This window comes from Martes martes (assembly GCF_963455335.1).
Source record: "Martes martes genome assembly, chromosome: 11".
In the NCBI taxonomy this organism is placed as follows: Eukaryota; Metazoa; Chordata; class Mammalia; order Carnivora; family Mustelidae; genus Martes; species Martes martes.
In genome coordinates this window covers 104,819,681-104,847,548 of record NC_137899.1, presented here as the reverse complement: position 1 = coordinate 104,847,548, position 27,868 = coordinate 104,819,681, and the positions used below count along the sequence as shown (strand labels likewise).

General features: G+C 45.1%; 1 protein-coding gene across 5 annotated transcripts in view; it reads right to left on the bottom strand.

Moving 5' to 3' along the window:
* Window positions 1-27,868, bottom strand: part of DPP6 (dipeptidyl peptidase like 6) — a gene marked incomplete at its 5' end in the record, with an annotated part of 869,135 nt that overhangs the window by 247,202 nt on the left and 594,065 nt on the right. For all 5 annotated transcript variants that reach the window (XM_080819089.1, XM_080819091.1, XM_080819088.1 and 2 more), the window contains one exon: window positions 14,245-14,339. In XM_080819089.1, the coding sequence (XP_080675215.1) occupies window positions 14,245-14,339 (95 nt within the window). The remainder of the gene's footprint in view (window positions 1-14,244; window positions 14,340-27,868) is intronic.

The following is a 27,868-nucleotide window of genomic DNA, read 5'->3' as shown; positions in this document are numbered from 1 at the left end:
GTCCTATTAATTCAATTTTTTATATTGATGTAGGACTACTGAGGCTACCTATTTCATTTTTAGGAAACTGGGGTAATTTGTATCTTTCAAGGACTTTTTCATTGCATTTCATTCATTTATTTTCTTTGTCAAATTTATTGATCTAAAGCTATTACTAATACTCGCCGTTATCCCCTCCACACCTGTACTGACGGACCCTCCCCTCTGTCCGTATTACTGGTGTTTGCCCTTTATCTTTGTTCTTAATCAATCTTGTTGATCTTTTCCCAAAACCAGTTTGGTGTTTTTTGTTGTTGTTGTTGTTGTTGTAGTTTTTTCCAACTATTTTTTCTTCCACAATCGATTTCTTCTCCTTATTGCCTTTCTTCTGTGTGATTACATTTAATTTCTTGTTTTTCTTCTAGTTTCTTAAGGCGAAAGCTTAAATCTAATACTATGAGCACCTAAAGCCATAAATTGCCTCGTGAGTGCTGCCGACTTGCACACCATAAATTTTGATGTTATATATCCTAATTTTCCTTCATTTCAGAACATTATCTAATTTCCATCTGGTTCCTCCTTTGGCCGGTTTGTCACTTAAAAGCAGGTCGTTTAATTTTTAATCATCAGGCTACATTCCAGGTATTTTCTGCCGTTGATTTCCAGTTTAATTATGTACTTGTTAGAGATGATCCTTTGTGTAATTTTCAGCATTTGCGACCGGTGGACACTTGTCGAATGGCCCACACTTTTGTCAGTTTTGGCGAGTGTTCCACGGACCACACAACGAATGTGTCATTTGCTTTGCTGAGTGGTGTGATGCACGAACGTCAGGCAGGTCAGTTGGTAACAGAGTTTTCAAGGCTTCCGGTCTCTGTACGGGTCTTTCTAAATTCTATCAAGTTCTCAGAGAGGATCGTTGGAATCTCCAGCTCGAATTGTGGATTTGTCTATTTTGGGTTTTGGTTCGACCGATTATTGCTTTAAATCTTACAAGGCTATTGCTAGTGGCATACACCTTCAGGATTCTTGTTTCCAATTTTTTTAAATTTTTTAATTTAAATTCAATCAGCCAACATACAGTGCATCATTAGATTCAGATGTAGCATTAATAATTCATCAGTTCCGTCTAACACTGGTGCTCACTACACCATGTGCCCCGCCCTTCAGGATTCTTATGCCTTTTTAAGGCCCTGACTCCTTTATCATTATGAAATATTTATTTTTATTTCTGGTAATAAGGACTATTCTGTAGTCTACTTTGATATTAATATAACCATTCCAGCTTTCCTTTGGTTAGCGTTTGCAGAGAATTATCTTTTTACATCCATTTAATTTTAACCTATGTCTTCGTATTGCAAGTATACATCGTAGAAGGCTTATAATTGGGTCCTGCTTTTTTTTTTATTAAATTTTTTATTTATTTTCAGCGTAACAGTATTCATTGTTTTTTCACTACACCCAGTGCTCCATGCAATACATGCCCTCCCTAATACCCACCACCTGCTTCCCCCAACCTCCCACCCCCCGCCCCTTCAAAACCCTCAGGTTGTTTTTCAGAGTCCATAGTCTCTCATGGTTCACCTCCCCTTCCCATTTCCCTCAACTCCCTTCTCCTCTCCATCTCCCCCTGTCCTCTATATTATTTGTTATGCTCCACAAATAAGTGAAACCATATGATACTTGACTCTCTCTGTTTGACTTATTTCACTCAGCATAATCTCTTCCAGTCCCGTCCATGTTGCTACAAAAGTTGGGTATTCGTCCTTTCTGATGGAGCCATAATACTCCATAGTGTATATGGACCACATCTTCCTTATCCATTCATCCATTGAAGGGCATCTTGGTTCTTTCCACAGTTTGGCGACCGTGGCCATGGCTGCTATAAACATTGGGGTACAGATGGCCCTTCTTTTCACTACATCTGTATCTTTGGGGTAAATACCCAGTTGTGCAATTGCAGGGTCATAGGGAAGCTCTATTTTTAATTTCCTGAGGAATCTCCACACTGTTTTCCAAAGTGGCTGCACCAGTTTGCATTTTTAGTGGGTCCTGCTTTTTAAAACTCACCTTTGAGTCCTCTAGGAGTACTAAGGGGAGCCTATGGACATGAGGATAGAGGAAACCTGCCCTTTTTACTGGAGTTACCTCCCACCCCATATTGTATCCGAATCCTATTCCTGTGTGTCCGGCTCAGGAAAATCCTAACAATTCCAAAGATTTTACGTGTAATGTTTGTGTCTTTTAGTCAACGTGTAGGATTGGAGAAAAGAACTAGATGGAAGCCTTATATTAACATTATATAAGTTAACATAAAAGCCTTCTATAAGTTAACATTAAGCTGGACATTTTCACCACATAATTTAACGGACCCTTTTATAAAAAGACAGATGTATTTCTTCAGGACTGGTTAATTCATTTTCTTCAAGTTTCCTCTAAAAGCTCAGTTACGTGTTGACCACCTGTACCATTCCTGCCTTCCGCCTTCCATTATGCAGATCTAAGTTTTCAGCTGGTATCATCTTTTCTTACTCCAAAGGGCTTCCTTTTGGCTTCCCATCGTGCTCATGGGTGGCCACGGAGAGCTCTCAGATTTGGTCTCCAGTTTCTTTCTTTTATCTTGAGTGTTGAAAGATACTTTTGCTGCATGTAGAATTCTACATTGACACTTTTATTTTTTCCCCAGGGCTCTAAGGCCGCCATTCCACTGTGCTCTGACTTGCAGAATGTCTGGTAAGGAGTGTGTTGTCCTGTTCCTTATTTTTCTGTACATAGTATGTCTCTTTCCGTGGCTGCCACGAAAATGTCCTCCTTCTCACTCGTTTTCAGTGACCTGATTATTGTGTACTTTGGTGTGCTTTATTTATGCTTATTTGCTTGAGATTTATTGAGTTCTGATATCAAATTTAAGAAGTTCAGTCATTATTTCTTACTTTTGTCCTCTCTCTCGGGGGTTTTAATAACATCTCTATCAGCCCATTTCGTGTCGTTTACCCAATCACCGAGGTGCAGTACAAGTTTTGCTTAAATACTTCTTCTCCCACCAGTTCCTCGTTTTGGAGACCTTCCTCTTTTTAAAATATTTTATTTACTGATTTGAGAGAGAAAGAGAGAGAACAAGCGAGGTGAGGGAAGAGGGAGAAGTAGGCTCCCCGTGGAGCAGGGAGCCCGACGTGGGGCTCGATCCCACGACCCGGGGATCAGGACCCGAGCCGAGGGCAGATGCTCAACCGTTGAGCCGCCCAGGCGCCCTTTTTGGAGACTTTCTGTTGCTCTCAGTTAAAGTTCACGGTTTTCCCTTTGGCTTCCCTGGAGTGCCCAGGTCTGTTGTTAATCTAGATATATTTTTTTTAATTTTGATGCTTCATTTTTAATCACTAGAAATTTTATTAGGGTGTTTTATAATCTTTAATTTTTCTTCCCATCATGCTCTTGGTTTTCTTTATATCCTTGAGCATCTGGAACACATTGATCATGGCAGTTTTAATATGCTTTTCTGCTAATTCTAGTATCTCTGCTATTTGTGGGTTTCTATTGACTAATTTTTTCTCCTTATTATAGGTCACATTTACCCGCTTCTTTGTTTATACAGTAATTTTTTAAAAAAATGAACAAGAGATATTTTGACTTTTCTCTTGTTGAGTCTTAGATTTTTTATGTTTCTTCAAAGAATGCTGGGCTTTTTATGACAGGCAGTTAATCATGTGGGGATAAAATTCATTCTTTCAGAGTTCATTTTTAAGATGTCTTAAAGGTTATTCTATAATAGCTATCATTTTAGGGCTAACTGTCCCATCCCCCTAAGGGGTTTGCTCTACCTGGGACTTCACATCCCGTGGCTTGGAAACTGAACTGATTCCTGCAGGGCGTGAGCTCTGGGAATCTTTCGTCTTACAGGATCCGGCAACTGTTCTTCACTTGAAACTCGATCTTATCCTGACTTGTGGTGTTTCACTCTCTATGGACAAGGATCAACCCAAGTCTCACAGGGAGCCCCGTGCAGGTGTTCTGAGCACTCTCTAGTTCGTGTCCCCGTCTCGGGTACTCCGTCCTATAAACCATAGCCATTTTCTACCCCCCCAAAACTCTGGTCTGTCTGCTTGACTCAGCAGGAAATAAGGCTTGAGTTTTCCCTGCCTGGGAGGTCCAGCAAAAACACGCAGGCAGAATGCTCAGGTGGTGGCTGGGCTCACTTAATTTGTTTTCCTTCTCTCAGGGATCACAGCTGTGAGCTGCCAACGGTCCAAAGTATGAAAATTGTCATTTCCCTCTCATACAGTCCTGCTTTATAGTTGTTTATTTTAGGAGGATAACTCTGATCCTCTTACGTTGTCATGGCCAGGACCAGTTGTCAAGCAGGGTGGTTGGTTTTGTTGTCCCTGCATTCCCAGCGCCTAACGGGGGGGGGGGGGGATGGGCACGTAACAGGTGCTCCGCACATGTTCGCTGAATACATGAATGGATATCTCCACGCGTAACCCCGTGTGTCGTAAGAGTGGCCATGACGTCACGGATACAAAGGTAACACCAACAGAAACCGGCCAAGAGCATGGCCTTCTGCACTTGGAAATCAGTAGGGCTCACGTCCCTTGACGAAGGGTCAGCTGCTAGTGACACAAGCTGCCGCAGTGAGGATTCTGCCGCGCTCTCACGAGAAGTCCACCACTGTCATTCCCAGGAATGGCTTCACGCACTTGCGACCGTCCCAGGCCCCAAGGTTACCGACGACCGTGAATGGTAGGCGTGGGTCCACCCTTTCACCAGGTGCAAATAATGGATGCAAAACCACCTGGCACGTTGCTGAACACTCGCTCCCAGACTGTTTGAGTCAGGATGAATCCCCAAGCCACGCAAGCCGTGGCTTCTGGTTTGCCGGAGGTCAAGTCCTGCAATATTTCTGTCCATTTCCTACCAGATTCTCTGTCCTTTCCAGACCGGTTCGGAGGAAGTCTTTGTAGTCTGTAGATACTAGCCTTTCCTTCGTTCCCAGGACTGCAAATATTGTCTGCTATTTGCCTATTGATGTTGCCTTTTAATTTTTTAAACTGAAGACATTTCTGTGGGAGTTAAATAGGGCTCTCTCTTTTTTTTTTTTTTTACAGCCTCTGGAATGCATATTTTGAAAAATTTCTCTCCTTTGTGCTAAACGAAGCAATGAGTCTTCTTTCCGACATTAAACTTCTACTTCGAGTGGAACTTAATTTCATGTATTTGTGAAATCCAACATTACCTCCTTATAGATACAGTCAGGCATGCTGGTGCTGTTTTCCTTTTTTTTTTTTTTTTTTAAAGATTTTATTTATTTACTAGAGAGAGATCATGAGAGGGCGAGGGTCAGAGGGAGAAGCAGGCTCCCGGCTGAGCAGGGAATCCCATGCGGGGCTGGATCCCAGGATCCTGGGAACATGACCTGAGCGGAAGGAAGACGCTTAAACGACTGAGCGACCAAGGCGTCCTGCCACTGTTTCCTCATTATGCCATCGATTCTCCTGGTGTATCACATACTCACTGACACTAGAATGTCTGTCTGAATTCTGTAGTCCCGCACCTCTCACCATGCTCTCCACAGACAGATGTGGAGGGTTTTAAGCTTTTACCGCAGATTCAAAAAGCCTGTGACGCATACACTGCACTTACACCACTTACAATGTGAAATTCAGTAAATTTCTTACCTTCTCTGTTCCTCTATAAAATGGAGATAATATCTGGGCCCCGTGGTGAGTGTGAAAATTCAATAAAGTCATTCCAATGCCTGGTGCGTCACAAGTACTGGAACGTATTAGCTGTTACTTTACTGAGCTGAGAGCAATTCTCCCTTGTGTGTTTTGATATCAGACAAACAAGTCCACGTTCCCATACATTTAAAAGTTTTTATGGCTCCATTTATCCTCATGTATGGTTAAGATATTTCACCCAATGTTTGACATTAGGTTTCTTCCATCGTTCTAATTAGGATTGGATTCAAGCCTGGTGTCAATTTTAAGAGATTTTAGCGTATATAATATTGTCTTCTTATCTAAGATTACATTACACCCTTACATTTTTTCAAATATTCAAAGAGATCTTATAGTTTGCTCTAAGTCTTACATGGTTCTTAGATTTAAAGTGGGACCCTATAGTTTTCTTCATGCAGTGAAAGGACTATTCTGACTTCTAGGTACTGATGTTTGTGAAGACAGAGCTAGTGATTTATTCACCTATTTCTTGTATCCAGCCATATGGAAATTTTTTCTTATTAACTGCAGCTTACTCGAATGCAGATCTTTTAGGTTTTCGGAATACAATCCTGTTACCAGGAAAAGAGAGACCGTTTTCTTCCATTTTCCAGCTCCTCTCCCCACCTCCAAGTCTGCTTGTCCACTGCACTTCCTGCTATCTTCAAGAACACGTTAAATGCCAACAGTGCTGGTGAGAATCCTGGCCCGACCATAACTGAAATGGTTTCACTGTTTGCCACTGAGAATGGGCTTCGCTTCCGGTTGGCCTCTGATAGATTTTTTTTTTTTTAATCATATTTAAGCAGGTTTTCACTCTCATCTCACCCAGAAATTTTATCAGATGTTGCTGATAAGCTTTAACCAGATACGCTTTCAAGGTCCTGCGATGTCGTCACAAGGATTTTTCTGTTATTTGGTAGTTGTAATGGGTTTTGTTGATGGTTTCTGGATATTTAAACACTGTTGTCACGGGTACATGACGCGGAGCAGATGCCGATTCTGATCCATGAGTGAGCCCGACTCGCTAATCCTGCGTTTACGGTGTTCGTGTCTACACTCGCCGATGAGGCTGCTGAGTAGTTTACCTTTTGCATTATTTAGGACTATTTAGTCAAATCCCAAACACAGTTGTTAATAGCATCATCCCGACTTTTAAAAATATCGGTCTACGTATAGGGCAGCCCCCGTGTGTATAAAATCGTCGGCATGTTTCCGGTGAGACACGTATCTAGAGGGCTGATGTCTCGTTTCCATGTAGTAGATAAACACGTATGTGATTATAAATGCAGGAAAGGAAAGGAGGCCACTACTGAAAGAAGGAGCTATAGAATGATAGAATTTCCCTGAATGACCACGTAATGGGCAGGAAATGAAGTGCGGGAAGCATAAATCTGTCCGTGGGCGTTTGTGCCAGTCGCCTCATAAAGGAAAACGAGGACAAAATAAACAAGATTAGTGACGATAAAACCAAAGCCAGATGTTGAAAAGATTAAAGTCACGAGGACTCTGCATGCAACCCCCGGGGGGCGGGGCTCGGACCGATGAGGGTTGGAAGCCACCCTGCCCAGCCCACGAGGAAGGGGGGGCGTGGCTGAGTCCGGACGTCCCCTTGGCCCAGCAGCCACCGTCCGCATCCCGGCCCTTCATGCACCTGGAAAGCATTGCATGTGGAGTCAGACAGGAGCAGGCCGCACTCCGCATGGGTTCTAAGAGCCAGAGAAGTGAAAATGCAGCTGGCACACAGCAGAAGGGCCGGCCAGCAAGCAAAGTCTCTCGCCTCGACTCCGTATTTTGCGTGTGTAAGCTTTCCTTCAGGGCCATGTGCGGTGGCCCCCAGGACCTGCAGAGATGGGCTCACGGCCCCCCGTGGGAACCACATAGCCCAGGCTGCGGGCACCCTCCTGGGTACTGAGCCGCTGGCTGTGGCCGGACCCCGCATGCGGCCTAGAAATGAGGTTGCCGGGAGCTCGACAAAGCCGAGGTCAGCACTGGAGTCTCGGCTACCAGCTATGTGACTCAGAAAAAGATATTTTAGCCTCTCTAAACGTGTGTTTCCCTCTGTAAAGTAAGAAGAATACAAAATAACAGCCGCTCACAGGAGTTCAGTGAAATAAGAAGACGAGCGTATGTTTGCACCTTGCGGCGCCCTCTTCCTCGAAGGAGCCCCGGCTTTCCGCTGCAGGGCCCCTTACGCCTCCCCACTGGGGGTGAGTGAGACCCGCGCCCCAGACAGCACAGCCCCGTAGCGGTGACCTCAGCTGCCCGCACACAAATGCAGCCCGGACTCCTCAACTGTGCTTGTGTCGCGGGACTCAGAGTCATGCCCCCTGTCTTCCCAGTCACGCCATCACCAGGACCTCCTTCCGCTTCCCCGGGGCCCACAGCGGTCCCGGGGGGCTCCCTGCCTGCGATCTTTCCTTCCTCCCAATCCCCCTCACATGGGTCGAGCTTTATTTTCCTAGAGCACACAGGCCCGTCCCCAGAAGTCCCGTCGCTTTCTGTTTCCAGCAGACTAAAGACTGGAGCATTGAGTCAAGGGCTCGACGGCCTGCTCCCTGCCTTTTTCGGGGTCCCCATGCCACGCCTGGCTTTCCAACCGCTCCCAGACCACCTGTGCCGGGGTGGTGGACTTAGCCCCCCTGACTGCCCGCCCGACTTTCATCACTCAGCCTGTTCACTGCTGAGCTAGAATGTTACTTCCCACACGTCTTCTAATTGTGCCTGCCTTCCAGGGGCTGCTGGACGCCCCTCTCCGAGCCCTATCTGCTCCCGTCCCTCCACCCCGTTCTCCCCTTCCCACCTGGGACTCCCGCCCGAGGAGCCTCCGCTGAACAGACGTCAGGCAAATGCATGCTTTTTTAGATCTGGGTGGAAAATTCCCCAAGAGTCAGCCTGTTTTATTAATCCTTGCCCCCCCCCCCCTGCCCACCCACCCCGTCTAGCCCAGGGCCTTCCTCAGAGGACAAGGATTACTTGCTTAATGTCACACAAAAGAGCAGAGACAGGGACAGAAGCACTACATCAGGCCACCCTTAGCCTGCAAAGGACGGCAGGTGTGGGGCCAGAAAAATGAAGCTGCTACTTTGTTTTTCGGGTCTTTTAAAGGCATAGGTATAAGATATTCTCCTCATGTAATAAATGGATTGATATAAGAACAGAGTAGCCTATGAAATAAAAACTTAAAATGAAAATGAAAACTTAGGGCGCCTGGGGGGCTCAGTGGGGTAAAGCCTCTGCCTTCGGCTCAGGTCATGATCTCAGGGTCCTGGGATCGAGCCCCACATCGAGCTCCCTGCACAGCGGGGGGCCTGCTTGCCCCTCTCCCTCCGCCTGCTTCTCTGCCTACTTGTGATCTCTGTCAAATAAATAAAATCTTAAAAAAAAAAGAAAATGAAAACTTATAATGAAAAATATTTTTGTTTCCTGCTCTTTTAACAAGAGAAATAGAAAAAAAAGAGAAGAGGGAAAAGAAAGAAAAGAGAGAGTAAGAGAGAAAAGAAAAAAAAATGCAGAAGGACGGAAGACGGACAGAACCCCGCAGACGCAGAAAAGATACTCAATAGAGTGTGCGCCACGGCTGAGGACAGCGTTCTTGCCAAAGACGGCGACTTTGGATGCCATCCCTGTGTTCCGGGACTCGTGGGGTTTGCAACTGAGAGGCCAGTCTGGCTAGAAGTCAGTGAGGGTAGCATCTGGGGGATGGACAGCTGCGAGCCCGTTGCACCAGCCAGTGTCTGCCAACTGCGAGACCAGGAAGCCCGCTGCGGCCAGATAGTCCTATTTTTCAAGAAAAGCCAGAAACCCGGATTTTCACTTTGTCGAAACCACCTGTGGGTCAAATAAAATAGTTCGGTGGGCTTTCAGGGCGTCAAGTTCGGCCTCCTCAACTCTACACAATAACAAGGCTATTTCCCTTTCCTGGTTTGGACCTGGATGTGAAGAGCCGCCAGCCTCGGGTCGGCAACGCCTGCTGGCCATGGTCGGGTCTGCTGAGGGACTGGTGTCACCCACAGCAGGAGGGTAAGAGCATGTGAGGCGGGGCAGTGGGTCCACCAGCCAGGGGCTGGGGTTCCCTCCCCACCGCGGGAGCCCAGTTGCAGGACCACCGTGTCCTGAGCCGCCCGCGGGGCTGCACGAGGGTGAGGGGAGCAAGAAGCCAGGCAGGTGGGCTTCTTCCTTCTCCAAACACGAGACCACAGGCACATGAAGCCCTTGATGGGAATTAGATGAAACAGAATGAATTGAAAACTAATAATTGTGAAAGTCAAGGCCACTGGATGAAGGGAAAAAAGGAAAAAAAAAACCCAACCAACCAAGGGGTCTCCAGTTCCGAAGTCTAACAAATTCTGGAGTTCCTCCCCAGCACCACGAACCCATTATTCCTCTAGATTCTGCAATAGGTCTAATAATGCTTGTAATTACGTCCCCCTCTGCGAGGAGTCAGAATTCATTAATTTTTAGAGACAGATAAAAATTCAAATTCTACAGTCTAGTGATTATATAAAATCAAAGGGGAGCATAAATTAAGGGAACAAAAGGACTTTTTATTTAAATGTTAATTTAGTAATTTAAATAAGTAATTAAAACAAGTAGATTTGTAATTAAACAAGTAAAGACATCAAAAGTCAGAAAACCCGACACGCAGCAGAGCAACAGGGCGCTTCTCACGAGCACGTGTTTGTTTCCCCTTCCCAGCACTTCCAGACCTGTCTGTGGTTCCTCCGTATTCATTGCTGGGGGAAGTCTCATCTCTTTGGAACGTGATGCTGAATTCTTAAAAATCTGATTAAAATTATTGAATAAACGGCCTTGAAACAGCAATTATGGAAATCATCGCCAAGAAAAATAATATACTAAGTTCCCCCCCCCCCAACCAGCTGAGCTGTTGGTGGGGTGCAGTGAGGACTTCCCAGCTTTCTCAGTGCACAGAGATGAGGCTGACGGTTGCTGGCTGGAGTGCAAGTGTGATATTGTATTCTTCTGGGTTTGCGGTAGCATCATACATATTGCCATAGTATGATCATCTTCGCAACTATTCTTTTCATGGCTACGTACTTCATCTACTTGTATTTAATTGCTTCTCCAGCTTCAAATATTTTCACTCTTTAGATTCTTTACTTATGAAAAACTGCCTGGGATGAGCAGAAATACTTAAATATTTCTACTCATCTTGAATGCACGGTCAAGTTGCCTTCCAGACACATTGAATAGTTGGACAGATGGATAGATAGATGGACGGGTGGACAGACGGATACACAGGTAGATAGACAGATGGACAATAGAAGGATGGATAGATAGACAAGTGGATGGACAGACAGATAGATGGGTGGACAGATGCACAGACAGATGGATGGATGGACAGACAGATGGATAGCAAAGGAAGAGAAAGAAGGGAAAAAGAAGTCAGTATTCTCCTCGGTAGAGAAAAGAGTCCTAAGATTCCGCAGGAACCAGGCATATTCATCGTGTTTCATTTCTCAGGGGAAAATGGAATATACATCATAACAAAGACCTTTATATAATTTGTTGATTTGTTGACCAAAGAGTCTTCTAGAAGCATAAAAACAAAATACATCATTTGGTATTTAAATTATGTTTAAGATCGGAGTAAAATGTAACGCTGTGGAATTCCTGGCATATCAAATATGTAATTCAAGTGAAAGTTCAGGTTTGATTTCTTGTTTTGAAAATCTGAGAGAGTGCCCCTTGCTATAATTCCTCCCTTCGAGGACCCTTCCTGGGGAGCAGCCTAGCCTGAACACCCACAGAGAAGGAGCTAAAAAAATCAGGAGGTGCAGATTCTACCCCCTGCTACGGCTGACACTCCCCCCGCCTGAGTCCTGAGCCCAGACTGCCCGGCTCTCCGGTCCAGCCTAACGCTCTGGAACCACATGTGACTCATGCCGACATTCGGGCCTATGACATGTAACCCGTCATTCTGTCCTTACAATGCTCCATGGAGGTGCATGGAGCTTAGTCAACTGGCCCGAGGTCCTGTCGCTACTGAACAAAGCGCAGTCCCCATAGGGGGCACGGGGCGGGGGGTAGGACCCGTGGTACTGCCGAGTGAGGAACACCACGCCATAATCACCAATTCTCTCAAAAGCTTTTCTGCTGGTTGAGCACAGCGGCTGCCTTCACTGGTACCCCCTTCCACGGATCCATCCCGGGAAAGAGCCAGCCACGGGAAGCCAAGGACCAGGAGGAAGTGGCCGGCCCATGGGCCTGGACCTGTTAACGTGACCTTGTGTGTGAGGGTCTGCGTGAGGGTCTGTTGGGGGGAGAAGGAAAGAGCGAGGTTAGAGGTCAAGGCCGCAGGGAATATTTCACACCCCTGCTGACCACCCCATGCACAGCTCCGTGTCCATTTCCCCACCAGGTTCAGATCTTTCAAAGCCCAACCTCAACAACCAGTCGGTTTTATCATGTAAACCATCTCCACGCTTCTGAGTTTCAAATAAAAAGAGAGCCCCCGGTTAGTCATCAGAAAGGCAAGAGGACAGGACGCCCAAGAGCCGGGGCTCCGTGTCCCCGCTCGAAGCCGCCCACTCCCTTCCTCCGTGTGCAGACGGTCCTGCCAGCTCGCCGCTCACCCCATCAGGTGGAGCTTTCTCAATACGTGCTCAAGAAAACAGAGGAGAAAGTCCACGGTGCATCCCAGGGCACACCCGTGTTCTAGGTGCAGGAAGAAATGACGGCGCAACGGAAGGACGAGAATTTTAAAGACGGGCTCCGCGGAACCCAAACACGGATCCTCCGCGTCCTGGACGACGATGGTGCGGGCCCTGAACTGACTCCTCTTGTCCTCCTTTTTTGAGGTTTGTTTACAGGAGCATTTAATGGAGCTTCAAGACAAGAATCCTAGGCAGCCAGGGTTGGCACGTTTGGTGCGTCACCAGTGCTTGTGACATGAGTCAATAAGGACATCTTAAAGAGAAAAAACACTACCCTGCGCGGAATAAGCCCGGCAACACTCAGAGGGGCTCTTCCCTTTCCCCTACCTAAGGTGGTCTCTGAAGCCGGGTCAGTGTTTGTCATTTTAGTTAAAATACGTGATCTGTCACAAGCCATCGATCTGAGCAAGAGAAGACAGTTCCTGTTCTCGCGCTTGGTTCCACGTGCAGGTGCGTGCAGGGGGCCTGGCTTGGGCTAAGCTGACGTCCTCGTGGAGGTGGGGATAATGTGCTGACGTTAAAATGCACGTACCCTCAGCAGCTGTCTGATCGCTTTCTCCACTCGGTTAATATTACAAAACCGTTTCTGCCATTTCGGTATTTTTGAGTGGGTTGAATGAGATGTTCTTAGGGGAGTAATTCTACCAAAGATGATTTCTTAATGCAAAAACGCATGCACATTCCTTCTTTTGGGGTCTTACTTTGCAGAGTATGATTTAATTCAACAAAGCTCTCATTTTGGCAACTACACCATGATGTAACCTTGCCAGGCCTCCGTTATACCAGCAAACAGTCAGGCAATGGGAGGGTCCACTTAATACTAAACCCCAATAAGCATTTTTTTAAAAAAGCAAAAAGTATGTTTACACCAAATATAAATGAAATAAAAATATTTAGGAAATTGAATGTTCTTAAAGAGGAGAAGGAGGTAGAACAGCATTTCTATGGGCTGGGAGATGGGGTCCCCAACCGGCTGTGGGACCCTGAAAAGCTCACTCCCCAGCTCTGGGGTCCGGACCCTCATCTGTAAAGCCAGGGAGCCAACTGATCTTTCCTGCGGTTTTCCTCTAATGCCTGGATTCTGGGATTTCGGGACACTTGTGTCACGAGTCACACCAAAGGTGTGTAATCATTATTCTGCATCCAAACCTGTGTGTACTGGACAAAAAAAACAAAACAAAACAAAATAAAAAAAACAATGTATTCCCTGAAGCTGGAGGTTTACTCTTTCTAACAATGAGCATAAACATACTGCGAAAGAAAAAAGTGAATTCTTTTCAAGTTGATTTTTGGTGCAGAAGCTCAGTGACTATTTTTAATAAATATCTTCAGCTGCACATGAACTCCGAATCTTAACGTCACCTAAATCTTTGGGAAACCATGTTTTCCCAGATTCCAAAGCGGTGGCAGTCATATCGACTCAGATCTCATTTTAAAGCGTAAACATCCCTTAATGTCATCAGAGCGAGCACAGTGTCTAAATTAACATTCCCTGTGCATGTGGAGATGAGTTTAAAGCAAACAAAAAGCAAAAGACTGAGCAAGGCCTCCTCAAGTAGTCCCTGTGCATTACTGCAATTGTTCTGGAAATGTCTAAAGCCTTAGGACGTTATCTTCCAATTATATATGGTATGCAACACTTGTTTCCAACACCTGCAGAGAAATGTCCCGCACGCTGGAAGACACTGCTTTCATCTTATTAAATTAGCGTGGTTTCAATTTCACATTATCTTTAGTTGCGCAGGCTGTAGTATTACAAGTTTATTGCTTCTGCTTGGCGCCTACTAAAAGTTGAAACCCAAAGTCATTTTCCGCTTTATTGACTTGCAGGAGGGAAAACTGAAATTATCCCGGTCATTAGAGAGAGTACTTACAATTTTTTTGCCTTCTATTAACACTGTAGAAATATTTGTTTCAACATTCCGCAGCATCACACTTCCCTTCTGTTCTCTGTAGATGAATTCTTTATCTACGAGAGAGGAAAAAAAAAGGAAACAGAAGACATTAAGGAACTCAGTAGGCTTCTGACGGACACTTTCGCCAAAGGAATCGACTGCTTCTGATAAAAATAGATCCTGTGTTTCATCAAAGGGTCCTTTCAATCCGGAAAAGTATTTCCAGCTGCTCTCCACATAACCTTATGTGAAGCTTCTCTCTGAATCTCTGTTCCTACTCTACACAGTGACCTATAAAGCACCGGGGCACACGTCCATAAAATCTTTAGGACATTCTCAAGCTTTCTCAAGTAGAACACACAGAGCGGACACACAGAGTGGATTGAGAAACTCGCTACCAGAGACCACACGCAACACTTGGCACGAAGGGGAATGATCTCCTGTACCTGGATCCTGGGGAAATCTGTACACACGTGCACCTGCACATACTTCCATCCGTATCCTGCAAGACTGTTTCCGCTTCGTCCACAACCTTCCCCGTGACCCCCAGAGGAGTGGGCCGTGACTTGGTCATGCCCATCCTTGTATCTGCACATCCCATCCTCAGCGACGGTGACCGTCGTCCTCTGTATGACCAACCGAGATTTCGAATAGCCCCTTAGGAAGTCAGTAAAAGATCTACACTGATCAGTATGGTGGTAGGGGTGCTGGCACAGAGGCGTGTGTGCACCTACTGGGAACGGAACAGGGCATTTTCTGAAGGACAGGGTCGCTGGTGGGGAGGTGGGCGCGCAATGGGGGAGAAGAAACACTGTCTGAGCGAAGGCGGTAAGGCGGAGCCCGTGTGACTGTCTGGGCATCGCATGCAGTCATTCGTCGCTGAACGAACACCGTGCAGGCTGCATTAATTCAAAGGATATGATCATTTCTACCCTTTATTCTATTTCATGGAATTACATTCTTTTCTTTCTTATTCTGTTCTGCTACTTGCTTTGGTTTTAATTCTCTCTTCTTTCTCCAGTTCAAGGTGGAAGCACAGATCTCTGGTTTGATTTTCCGTCCTTTCTAATAAAACTATCAAAGCTAAAAATTTCCCTCTGTGGATGGTGTTAGCTACATCCCACAAATTTTGATAAGCCGAGTTACGTTATTCTTCAGTTCAAATTATTTCTAATTTCCCCCCCGCAATGTCTGCTTGGCCCAATGATTATTTAGAAACGTGTTGTTTAATTGGCAGGTATATAAAGTTGCCCTGGCCCTCTTATTTTTATAGATTTTTAATTCAAATTCACAGGATCACAGAATATGCTGTACATGATTTGAGTCTTAAAACTCATTAAGACATTTTTGTGGTCCATAATATGGCCTGTCCTTGTAAATGTCCCGTATGCCCATTTAATGCAATTATCGATACGGCTGCGATCCTGTGTGTGTTTGTGTGTGTGTGTGTACACACACACGCCTACGTGCGCGTGTGCGTGTGTGGCCTGTTGCCACGTGTCTCCTCCACATCTTCTTTCCCTCTTTCTTATTTCTGGCTTCCATTTTACTGTCAGATGCTTTTCAGAAGCTTACTTTCCCTATTTTAGCTGTATTTCTTTGCATTTCTTCTAGTGCCTGCCCTACGGATCAGACTATATATACTCTACTTTTCAGTCTGCAATGACTTCATAATGGGCCACTTCTCATGAAATCCAGAAATCTGTCAAGTTGCAGTCCACGCCTAGTCCCGTGCTGCTACCGTTTCCACGTGGATTACATCTAGATACCTCCGCCTTCCACCACGTGCCACACCTACTGCTGGTATCAGTGCATCACTGGTAAAGAGATTAAGAAGAAAAAGTCAAAAAGGAAAAAAAATGTCTTTTGCATTTGTCCATTATTTGGCATTTCTGATGATGGTTTTTATGCTTCATCGAGGACCTGAGTTTATAATGGGCATTATCATTTTCCTGACCCCTTGAGAACTTGCTTTAGGTGTTTGGTTGTATGGATCTGCTGGTAACCGAGTCCTTGAACTTGGTTTTATCTGAAAATGTCTTGGTTAACCTTCATTTTTGAAGGATATTTTCTCTCCTTTTAAATTTTTAAAATTAAAAAAAAAATTTTTAAGTATTTAAAATCATTATTATTATTTTTATTATGTTCAGTTAACCATTTAAGCAGGCTTCACATCCACCGTGCAGCCTGACACGGAGCTTGAACTCATGACCCTGAGATCAAGACCTGAGCTGGGATTAAGAGTCGGTCTCCTAACTGACTGAACCACCCAGGGGCCCTGAAGGGTATTTTCCCTTAATACAGATGTCTAGGTTGATAGTTTTTATTTTTTTCTCTTGAAATTTTGTTTCACTTTCTTCCGGTCACAATGGTTTCTAACGAGAAGTCAGCTATTAACTAAACTATTATTTCCCTGCATGCTATTCCTGTGCATTTTTCCTTTTGCTGTTTTCAAGACTGACTTGTGCTCTTTGATTTCCAACAGCTCAACTACAAACTACTTTTTTTTTTTTTTAAAGACTTTTATTTATCTGTTTGAGACAGAGAGAGAGGAGGGAGAACGAGTTGGGGGAGGGGCAGAGGGAGAAGCCGGCTCCCCGCTGAGCAGAGAGCCCGATGCGGGGCTCGATCCCAAGACCCTGAGATCATGACCTGAGCCAAAGGCAGAGGCTTAACCCACGGAGCCACCGGGGCACCCCATAAAGCACTTTCAATCAGGCTTCTTTGTGTTGACTCTGTGTGATGAGCCTCTTGTATCTGCAAATCTACGTCTTCATCAGATCCTTAGCTCTTCATTTGCCAAATATTTTTTCCTATTTATCAACCTCCTCTCCCAGTACTCCAACGGCACAGATCCTGGGAAACTCGATATTATCTAAGCGTCTCTGGTGATCTGTTCATTAAAATTTTTTTTCCTCTGTTCACTTTGAGTAATTTCTAATGATCTGTCCTGAAAGCCACTTTGCCTCTCCTTTGTCGTGATTATTTGACTGTGAGTGCCACCCAGTGCCTCTGACATCCCAGCATCGGCGTTCTCATGTTGAGGATTTTCCATCTTGTTCTTTTCACGCTTCTACTCTTCTGCAGAGACCCCCTCATTTCCCTGCTGAGATCTGCGTTCACTGGAAACAGGCTCACGTGAATTCATTAAGCATAATTATAACATATATTTTAAGATCTATCAGTTCCAAAGTCTGTTTCCTTTTGGGGTCAGACTCAATTAATTTTCTTTTAAGATGAAAGGGTGTTCCTTTTTTTTTTTTTTTTTTTTTTTGGTTCTTTGTAAGTAGGGTAATTTTGCATTATATCCTAGACATTATAGACATCGATTTCTGGACGCGCCGGGCTTTGTTAATATCCTCTAATGAGTGTGGTTTCCCGGGCTACACCAGGTACTTCTCTCTGCTGGGCGGGGACCTCCAACTTCAGACAACAGCTTTACTCTGGATTCAGATATTTTACCTGCCACTGAACTCCCGTGATTCTCTTCCCAGCACACGTGGCTCACGGGTCACAGACCCCACCGTGCCTCTGCTTTCCATCTTATTAATCTCAGTTCTACCCTGTCTCATTATCCCCTCTTCTTAACTTTTCAGTCTGACACTTAGCTTCTTAATTTCAGCATTTCTATTTTTCTAATATAATCACAACGGGTGCTATAAATTTCCTTAATTATGTCTTTATTGGAGTCCACAAGTTTTAATGGGCAGTTTTCTCATTATTGTTTTGTTCTATGCCTTTTTCGTTTCTGTCATGGTCTCCTCTTCAACCTAGGAGTTATTCAGAATTTCTAATTTGCAAATGGATGCAAAACATTCCCATCTTTTTGTTACTGACTTATGATTTGCTATAATGCTGTAATGCTTTTAGAAATCATTTCTCTTTTGCAGGATAGGCAAAGTACGAGTCTATGCCTTAAATTGCACGTGTGGAGTCCAGTGCCATAATGCACAGTACCGGACACGAGCCTGCCCCCCTGCCGGGCCCAGGGCAGGCTCTCTGTAGGGTCGGCTGCTCCTCTTGTCTCAGTAGAAGATTTGGGACCGTCTCTGCCTCCTTTTCATCTCTCGTCTTCATTACTCCATCCCTCGCCTGCACATACCCCCTTTGAAGGCTTCTCGAATCACCTCGTCCTCTCGGCTTGCCGTGTTCCTGCCCTGGGTCTGACCGCCACCACCTTCACCGTGGACGCCTCCAGTGGCCTCCTCTTGGGACCTGCTCCCTTGGCTCCTTGCTCCGAGCACAGGAGGACATGCCTCCTTTTAAAACTTTTTTTTCTTCCCCCCACATCCTTTGGCAGAGTCTGCTTTGGCTGAAGTCCTTAGCCTGAATGTTCAAGGCCCTTCACATTCTGGCCTGGGCTTCTCTTTCCATTTTAATTTGCTGTCACCCCCCGTTAGGCATCTTAAACTGTGTTCTGCCTTCCGTGCCTCCCTGACGCCCCCAGCCACCGCCAGGCCAACGCTCGATGCCCTTCTCCAGCTCCTGCCAGGGGAGATCTGTCCGGGCTTAGCACAGAGGCGCCTCCTTTGCCAAGATTTTCATGCCTCTGCCAGGCAGGATGAGCCCCTCTCCCCTCCCTCCCCAACCCCCCTGCTTTATGCTCATGCAGCCCGCTGCTCCTTGTTGGCTGTTAGAACTCTGTCTCCTCTGCAAAGAGAGCCTGAAGCAAGGAAGAGGCCACAGCTCCCTGATTCTTCTACCTCCAAATCCCCGTGTAATGACGGACAGGAAACCAGGCACTCCAAACGCACAATGCGTTCCCCAAATTAACACCATCCCGTGTCTGAGTCACCAAATACGCAAGCCGCACGTGACCCGGTCTGCAGACCCGCTGCAGGAGAGAGGCCGCTCCGGGCCAACGAGGTCAAAGGAGGGAGGCAAGGGGAGGCTGGCTTCACAAATGATACCTTTTGTGCCTTCTGAGATGCTGGGATACCTGCTTTCTCCCCCCGCTGCAGTGCCGTGAGAGGCCCCCGGAGGGGAGTGCCCGGTGTGGATGCTCGAGGAGAGGCAGGGAAACCGAAAGGTGGGCTTGACGGGGATTCTAGGAAACACAGAGGGTGAGGTCCCGGGGAGAAGATCTCCCAAAGGAAGCCTGGCATCACACCACCCTCTGCTACTTATTTTTCGTATGTCGAGCACTCAGGAAGCTGCATTCAAAATACATCATGAACCTAATTGTTCGTGTTACTTCGTTCTTCAAAGCTAAATGAGGAAAGAAGGAAAGAAACAGCCTTGGCGGCCAGCACGAGGACGATGATTGCTTTCCATTTTCTTTTTTCTCCCAGATTGTGGTAGAAAAATAGGTAGCAATGTCACACGTGATTTTTTCCTGCTCTTCCAAAAATAACATCCCAGTCATTTCCTCTGAGTATCATAGATCAGCTGACTTTATGTGACGCTTGCTTTTGCCTGACTAATGTATTTTTTAGAAACCTTTAAAGCAAAGGTCTTTGCCATGATGAAAAAAATGTAAAATGTGTGGCTTTATGGTGCTATAGATTCCTTGTCCATCGAGGTATGTCATTCTCATTGCCAACCCTGACTCGTACGTGCCGGTTGGCCTTGAAGATCATCCTTGATTCTGTAAGTATCACAAAGAATTCCTTCCGGGGAATGGACTTTAATTTCAGAAACAGAGTGCACCCAATAACCGGAGTCAATCCGACTTTTTATCTTCTTTTACTTTTAAATAACTTCCACGAAATACTGTTCTGTCCTATTTATTGCTTATTTTATTCTCTTCTCAGATACAAATTACTTGTATTCATGTAATCCGGTAACACAGAGCATGCAACGTGTTTCTCAAGGAAGTCATCATCCCCATCATGGCCATAAAATATGAAAACCGATCTGTGATTCCTACACCCACACTGTCATCCAGAAATAGCATTTCCCACTAAACAAAATCAGTACCGTGAACTGGCCACGTGCCCTGATGTAAGGACACGCTCAGTCCCAGTCGCCGGTCCGACGGTAATTAATGCATGTTGGCTGCAGTAAAGTTCCACACTAACCACAACACTGAGCTGTAAGACATGATTCCAAGCACATCCGTAATTCTATTAATGTTACCAGAAAGTGAGATTTTTATCTATAAGAGAAAACGGGTCCACATTTAAAGTCATTACGTTCGGTTAAAAGTGAAAACCCTGTGCAGTTAAATCAGCGGCAGAAATATCAGCATGGACTCAGATTTGCTTATTTTGTCGACCATGTGCTCGTTTTGTCCACAGAAGGTGTCTAAATGCGTGATTATCTCGGATACCCAGATTTGGGTTTCTAGGCACCATTTCCAGGCGCTTCAGGAGAAAGAACAGGAACACTACGGAAATGGGCATTTCTAGATCCAAGGCACACAAAGGACAATGGGAAAGAGCTCATCGGCTCACTGGAAGAGCTCACTGGCCAGGCAGCAAGGAAGTGTTCAGGGCCTGACGGGGACCCAGACCGTAAGACAACGGTAGGCTATGGATGGCCCTAATTCTTCACCCCATCCAGCCCTCCGCTTTTGCGTCTAGCTTTGCCAGGCTCCTCCTCTTGAAGGTGGTCTCCAATCCGTGCCTTGAATGGTCACCGGAAGAGGAGCCAGCAGACACCCAGGGAGCACCTGCACAGTCTGGCTTGTCTGCCGTGGCTGTGGGACCAACACGTCTGGCCCAGGCTTTGGGCCCCAGGAAGAGAAAGAGACATGGAACGCAGCTGAGTTACGAGTCACCGCCAAGAGGCCATTCCAGATCAGCCAGGGGCCGGCTGGTCCTCCAGCCCCGGGAGCAAACCAGCCAGCAGATGAGCAGAGTGTCCTAGCCGACCAGCAGCTGACAAGGCGCTGTGTGAAGGACACACACTTATTCTGTGTGTCTGAGGGTGTGCGATTGGTAAAAAGACCGTGTGAGGGCGCCTGGGTGGCTCAGTGGGTTAAAGCCTCTGCCTTCGGCTCAGGTCATGATCCCAGGGTCCTGGAATCGAGCCCCACATCGGGCTCTCTGCTCAGCAGGAAGTCTGCTTCCCTTCCTCTCTCTCTGCTATCTCTCTGCCTACTTGTGATCTTTGTCTGTCAAATAAACAAATAAAATCTTAAAAAAAAAAAAAAAAGACTCGTGTGATGCTACAGACGGGCGGGGAAGAACCAGTGGGAGGGCTCTTGGGTCCAAGCAGATAAAACTGGAACATCAGAAGAAAAATACCATCGGTGATTAAAACACACTGAATCTATAAAACAGTTTACGGACCCATAACGGAACTCCCAAAAGTATGAAAAAAAAAAAAAAGCAACTCCTTTTCCACAGTTGGAGGTAACTATGATACTGAGCCTTTACTATGAAACTGGTAATCACAGACATCTGTGCTACCCAAAGCCGTCTACGCATCCAGCGCAATCCCTATAAAATACCAACAGCATTTTTCACGGAGCTGGAACGAATAATCCTAAAGCTTGTGTGGAATCACAAAAGACCCTGAATAGCCCAAAGCAACCTTGAAAAAGAAAACCAGAGCTGGTGGCATCACAATTCTGGACCTAAAGCTCTATTACAAAGCTGTCATCGTCAAGACAGGATGGTTCTGGCACAAAAACAGACACATACATCAATAGAACAGAATAGAGAGCCCAGAAATGGATCCTCAACCCTAGGGTAAACGAAATCTCTGACAAAGCAGGAAAGAACGTCCAATGGAAAAAAAGACAGTCTCTTCAACAAACGGTGTTGGGAAAATTGTGGCAGTCACATGTGGAAGGGTGAAACTGGACCATTTCCTACACCACACACACAAATTAACTCAAAATGGTTGAAAAACCTAATTGTGAGACAGGAATCCATCAAAATCCTGGAGGAGAACACAAGCAGTAACTTCTTGGACATCAGCCATATCGGCTTCTTACTAGACACGTCTCCACAGGCAAGGGAAACAGAAGTAAAAATGAACTACTGGGACTACAGCAAAACACAAAGCTTCAGTACAGCAAAGGAAACAACAAAACTAAAAGGCAACCTACGGAATGGGACAAGATATTCACAAATGACGTATCAGATAAAGGGCCAGTATCCAAAATATATGAAGAACTTATAAAACTCAATTCCCCCAAAACCAAATAATCCAGTCAAAAAATGGGCAAAAGATGTGAATAGACATTTTCCCAAAGAAGACATCCAAGCGGCTAACAGAAACGTGAAAAGATGCTCAGTATCACTCATTGTCAGGGAAATACAAATCAAAAGTACAATGAGAGATCATTTCGCACCTGTCAGAATGGCTAAAATCAATAACACAGGAAACAACAGGTGTTGGCAAAGACATGCGCTGCTGGTGGGAACGCAAACCCATGCAGCCGCGCCGGAAAACAGTGTGGAGGTTCCTCAAAAAGTTAAAAATAGAACTATCCTATGATCAAGCAAATGTACTACTAGGTATTTGCCCAAAGGATACAAAAATACTGATTCGAAGGGATACATGCACCCTGATGTTCACAGCAGCGTTATCAACAATAGCCAAATTATGGAGGGAGCACAAGTGTCCATCAGCTGATGAGTGGAAAAAGAAGACGCCAGATAAACACACACACACACACACACACACACACACACACATACACGCACAGTGGAACATGACTCAGCCATAGAAAGAAGGAAATCTTGCCATTTGCAATGACCTGGATGGAAGGAGAGTATCATGCTAAGTGAAATAAGTCAGAGAAAGATAAATACCATAAGATCTCACTAAATAGGTGGAATTTAAGGAACAAAGAAATGAATGTGGGTGGGAAAGAGGCAAACCAAGAAACAGACTCTTAACTACAGAGAAAAAACTGAACTAGTATCTGTACGTTAACTAGCTGGAATTTAAATACAAATTTGGAGGGAAAAAAAAAAAACAACGAACCCTCCAGCGTCGTCCTGCTGTTCCCAGTCGTGCCGGGGGACGACACACAGCCCGTTCCGGAGGGGGAGATCCTCCTCTCAGGACACTGCCGACTCGTAAGTGCGGGAGGCACGACGGATTCAGGAAATCACCTCACGCAGCCCTCACCGAAACCCCTGAATTCAGGTAAGGATCCTCAATGCAGGCCAAACTCATTCCAAGAAACCTGATGGGATACTCTCCTGATGACAAAATATCACCTCAGAGAAAACACACCAGTCTTGATGGGGAAACGCGTGTTTATAGCGGGGGAGTTTGGGGGCCACAGCGTCACCCACAAACCCACCTCAGAGGTTTCACCAGTGGGACAATCAGATGCTGCAGACCAACCCGTTCCATCATTCTGTGAGCAAACAGTCTGAGCCCAGGGTGTGCAGGAGGCCACAGGACAGGACTCACACAGGCAATAGCTCGGAGCTGTTCCACATTAGCAGAAACTCAAGAGACATAATCAAGTATAATTATAATTCTTAATTTGATCTGAGCAGGGAGGGGAAAAAAAACCATAGAAGATACTTTGAGAAGGAAGGAATCTGAATACGGCTTGGAATTCTTTTCTTTTCTTTTTTTTTTTTTGTAGTTTAATTTAATTTTACTTTTTTCAGTGTTCCAAGATTCATTGTTAATGCACCACACCCAGTGCTCCGTGCAATCCGTGCCCTCCTGAATACCCACCACCAGGCTCACCCATCCCCCAACCCTACTCGCTTCCGAAACCCTCAGTTTGTTTCTCAGAGTCCACAGTCTCTCATGGTTCACCTCCCCTTCCAATTTCCCTCAACTCCCTTCTCCTCTCCATCTACCCTTGTCCTCCATGTTATTCGTTATGCTCCACAAGTAAGTGAAACCATATGATAATTGACTCTCTCTGCTTGACTTATTTCACTCAGCATCATCTCCTCCAGTCCCGTCCATGTTGATACAAAAGTTGGGTACTCATCCTTTCTGATGGAGACATCATACTCCATAGTATATATGGACAACATCTTCTTTATCCATTCGTCCGTTGAAGGGCATCTTGGCTTCTTCCAGTTTGGCGGTTGTGGCCAATGCTGCTATGAACGTCAGAGTACAGATGGCCCTTTTTTTCACTACATCTGTATCTTTCGGGTAAATACCCCGTAGTGCAATTGCAGGGTCATAGGGTAGCTCTATTTTTAGTTTCTTAAGGAATCTCCACACTGTTTTCCAAAGTGGCTGCACCAGCTTGCCTTCCCACAAACAGTGTAAGAGGGTTCCCCTTTCTCCACATCCTCTCCAACACACATTGTTTCCTGCCTTGTTAATTTTGGCCACTCTAACTGGTGTAAGGTGGTATCTCAGTGTGGCTTTGATTTGAATCTCCCTGATGGCTGATGATGATGAACGTTTTTCCACGTGTCTGGTAGCCATTTGTGTGTCTTCTTTAGAGAAGTGTCTGCTCATGTCTTCTGCCCATTTTTTTGACGTGATTATCTGTTTTTTGAGTGTTGAGTTTGAGGAGTTCTTTATAGATCTTGGATATCAGCCCTTTGTACAACTTGAGAATTCAACGCTCTTAGAAAATTACAGCCATGTTTATCGGAGAAGATAAGGTTGTTGAGGGTCTACTTTTGGAGATACATGTGTAGTATTTGGGGAAGAAAGAAAATGATACAATTTATGTGTCAATATTTTCAGCTAGAAAATTGATAGCAGGCACCCAAATGGCAAAAGGGTTAAGATGATTGGTGCTTATACGGGCATTCACGGTCCTTTCTACTTTTCTGTAAGTTTAAAATTTTTCATAAAAAGGAAGCAGAAAATAAAATGGCACAGCCCCTAATTCCGAGGAACATACAATAAAGTGGGGTGGACTCCCACGCGGAAGGCCCCGCGTGCAGCCCCTCACAACACATGGGTCAAGATGCGGAGATGCTGGTGATCCCGGGAAGATGCCTGTAGGCTTTGCAACCACGTAAGTTAACATGTGGGTTTCAGGCCAAAGGAGCCAAAGCGTTCTAAAAAATTAAAAAATTAGGGTTCTATACTTTTTTTTTTTCTGGCTTATGTCACAAAGATCGTGAGCAGGGTTGTCCGTGGCTGCAGTGGGTGGATGGATGGAAGATGGCGGGTTATAAATTTGTGGGCTTCGAATCATGATCACAGATGACACTACAATATCCGCTTTTACAACTTGGGTAATCACACAGACAAGTAGCTTCCAACACGTACTGATCCCGGCCTGCAAATGACTTGGAAAAGTAGCTGTAATTCAAAGATGATGTTTAGGAGATTTGAATTTCACTAGTTTTCATGATAAGATCTGAGATTGTCCAATTTTGTCTTTGATTAATGGACTGCCCAGATAGCTTTTAAAATCCTTTAAATTTCCATTCTTCTTGTGGGGAACAATTTTTATGTGCTTCCACAGAGTCATGTTTGGACTTTTAAACAGCTTAGTACACCGAAACCCTGCTCAAAAACAAAGCACTTCTTTCTGTATTTATCACTGACAATCCTAGGCTTATGTGGATAAGGGGAGAAACAATGTATTTGTAGAATTTGGCTTTTTTTTTTTTTTGCAATTTTTTTTCACCCGAATCTATCATAAAAGGAAATATACAGATAAGGAGGCTTTACAGGACAGAAAGATTAAGGTGGGTATGGAACAGGGAAAGGTCAGCTATGAAGTCCTGTGCTAATGACACGTTTTTAAGGATATTCATGATTTGTTTTATAAAAATACAAGACTCCTTGAAGGGCCGTAAAGTGATTATATTATGATGGTTCCTTTATTTAGTCAAATTCTCTTAGAGCAAATCAATCACAAGTATTATCAAGAGTGTCAAAAAATCTTAAAAGACTGAAATGGGTAAAGAGACGACTGAGTATCCTCTGGTAGAATATTATATATCGTGCAGGGCGCCCCCCTGGGCTCTTTGCTTCTTTAGATGTCTACTACTACCACTGTTTTTGAGCTATTTTCGGACTATAAGTTGGAGAGAACTGATGGCCATGCACAGGATTCTTGCGAGACAGCTGCAAATAATTCCTGCTTGTCGGAGATGCACTTGGGTCCCTCTGCCCACCCCATCTCCACAGAAAAAGGCAATTTTGCACCAAATTCACTCCAGGATTTCTGATTGCCTACATATATGTTGTCTTTAATTTTCCTCTTCATCTCTTCCTAGTTCTCTCAATTTCTGAAATAAATAAAATCTCTGGCACATGTCTATTTTACATTAGCTTAAAATCATGAGCCTCTTGACTTCTACTTTTGAAAAAAATTCTTCTTCAACTAAAGTTCAGCATGTGCAAGATACGGGCAAAATTCCACAGATAAGCTATGAAAAAAAAATCACTAAACTGTGGAAAAGGTGATGTTGGCTACCAGTTTGTCTAGAAATGAAGCCACATGAGGTTAAACGTGCTGTTTTTTAGGACACCAAATTTTATCAAAATCAGTTCTTCCTCAAAATTTCCGAACCATTAGCGGATTCTGTAATTCATCGGTCAGTGACAGATGTTACTTGTGTCGTTCCAATACCAGAGCTTAGTAAATCAGTAACTTGCCACAAAGCCGTATCACATGATCATTGGGCTTTGATTTTAATCAAAACGCTAAGAGCTGAGTCAATGCTGAACTAGGGACACATGTCATCAGTGGGGGCGGGGAGGGGGAAAGGGGGTCTACGAAGTCACTGTTTTCCGGTACAAACACGGAAGACATACTTTTTTGAATGACCCGATTGTCAGCAGGCATTATGTGAGGGCAGAAGACTACCATGGAAAGTAGACTCATGTTTATGTCAATATTATTCCCTCTAACGATTACGCTGGTACAAATTAGCAAATGATCTAGCTGAAGTGACCACCTTACTTTATTTATGCTTCCATGAGAAAAATCACCTTCTGCTGACAAAGACTTATGAGTGGGCAGAGCAAGAGAAATTTGACAGGGATGTTCCTTCAAGAAAAAACTTGGATGAAAAGTGCCAGTGGTGGTCTACAGACCTTTGGGAAACGTGCAGTCTGGGAGTATGGGAACCCGGCTTCTCTTTCAGGCTCTGCCATGGAGTGGATATGCCTGAGCTGGCCGTGAAATCCGGGAAACCCCGTCCTCACGGGACCAGAACACGCTGTCCTCCTCTCCTTTTTCATGCCTGCTAGCAGGGATGCTTTATGATGGCTGGAGCTATAGCAGCCATATTGGACCCTTGCATAAGCCTGAAGATGAAAAAGAAAAGCAAATTAGAGCAGAGGCCCTCCCTCCTGACCCCCGTGTGAAGGAGAAATAAATTGGACGAGTAGATTTCTGTCCTGTTTAAGCCAGTATTAGTTTCATTTTCCTCTTGCTCAGAGAGGACTCTAATCTGACTAAAGAGGGACTAACACTCACAGTCTGACTCTGGATTTGGAGTCGGGAAAATCAGGTTTGACCCCGTTGCACTGCTCTGCTGAGTCACGTTACTTTATCTCTCAGTCTTTCATTTTCCATAATAAAGCCCCTCATTTTCGCTGTCCCAGAAGGGACACGGCGCTGGCCAAGTGGGACCAGCCACAAGTGGGCAAAGACGGAAGAGCAGGGCCCCGGCCGGCAGCGCTCAGGTCTCTGTCGCGGAGAGTGGGCGTGGCTTCGTACCGAACACGTGCCTATGATTTTATTTGTGAGTGAAAGAAATGTTATGGCCATATTCTAGAATTTTGAGTGCGGTCTGCG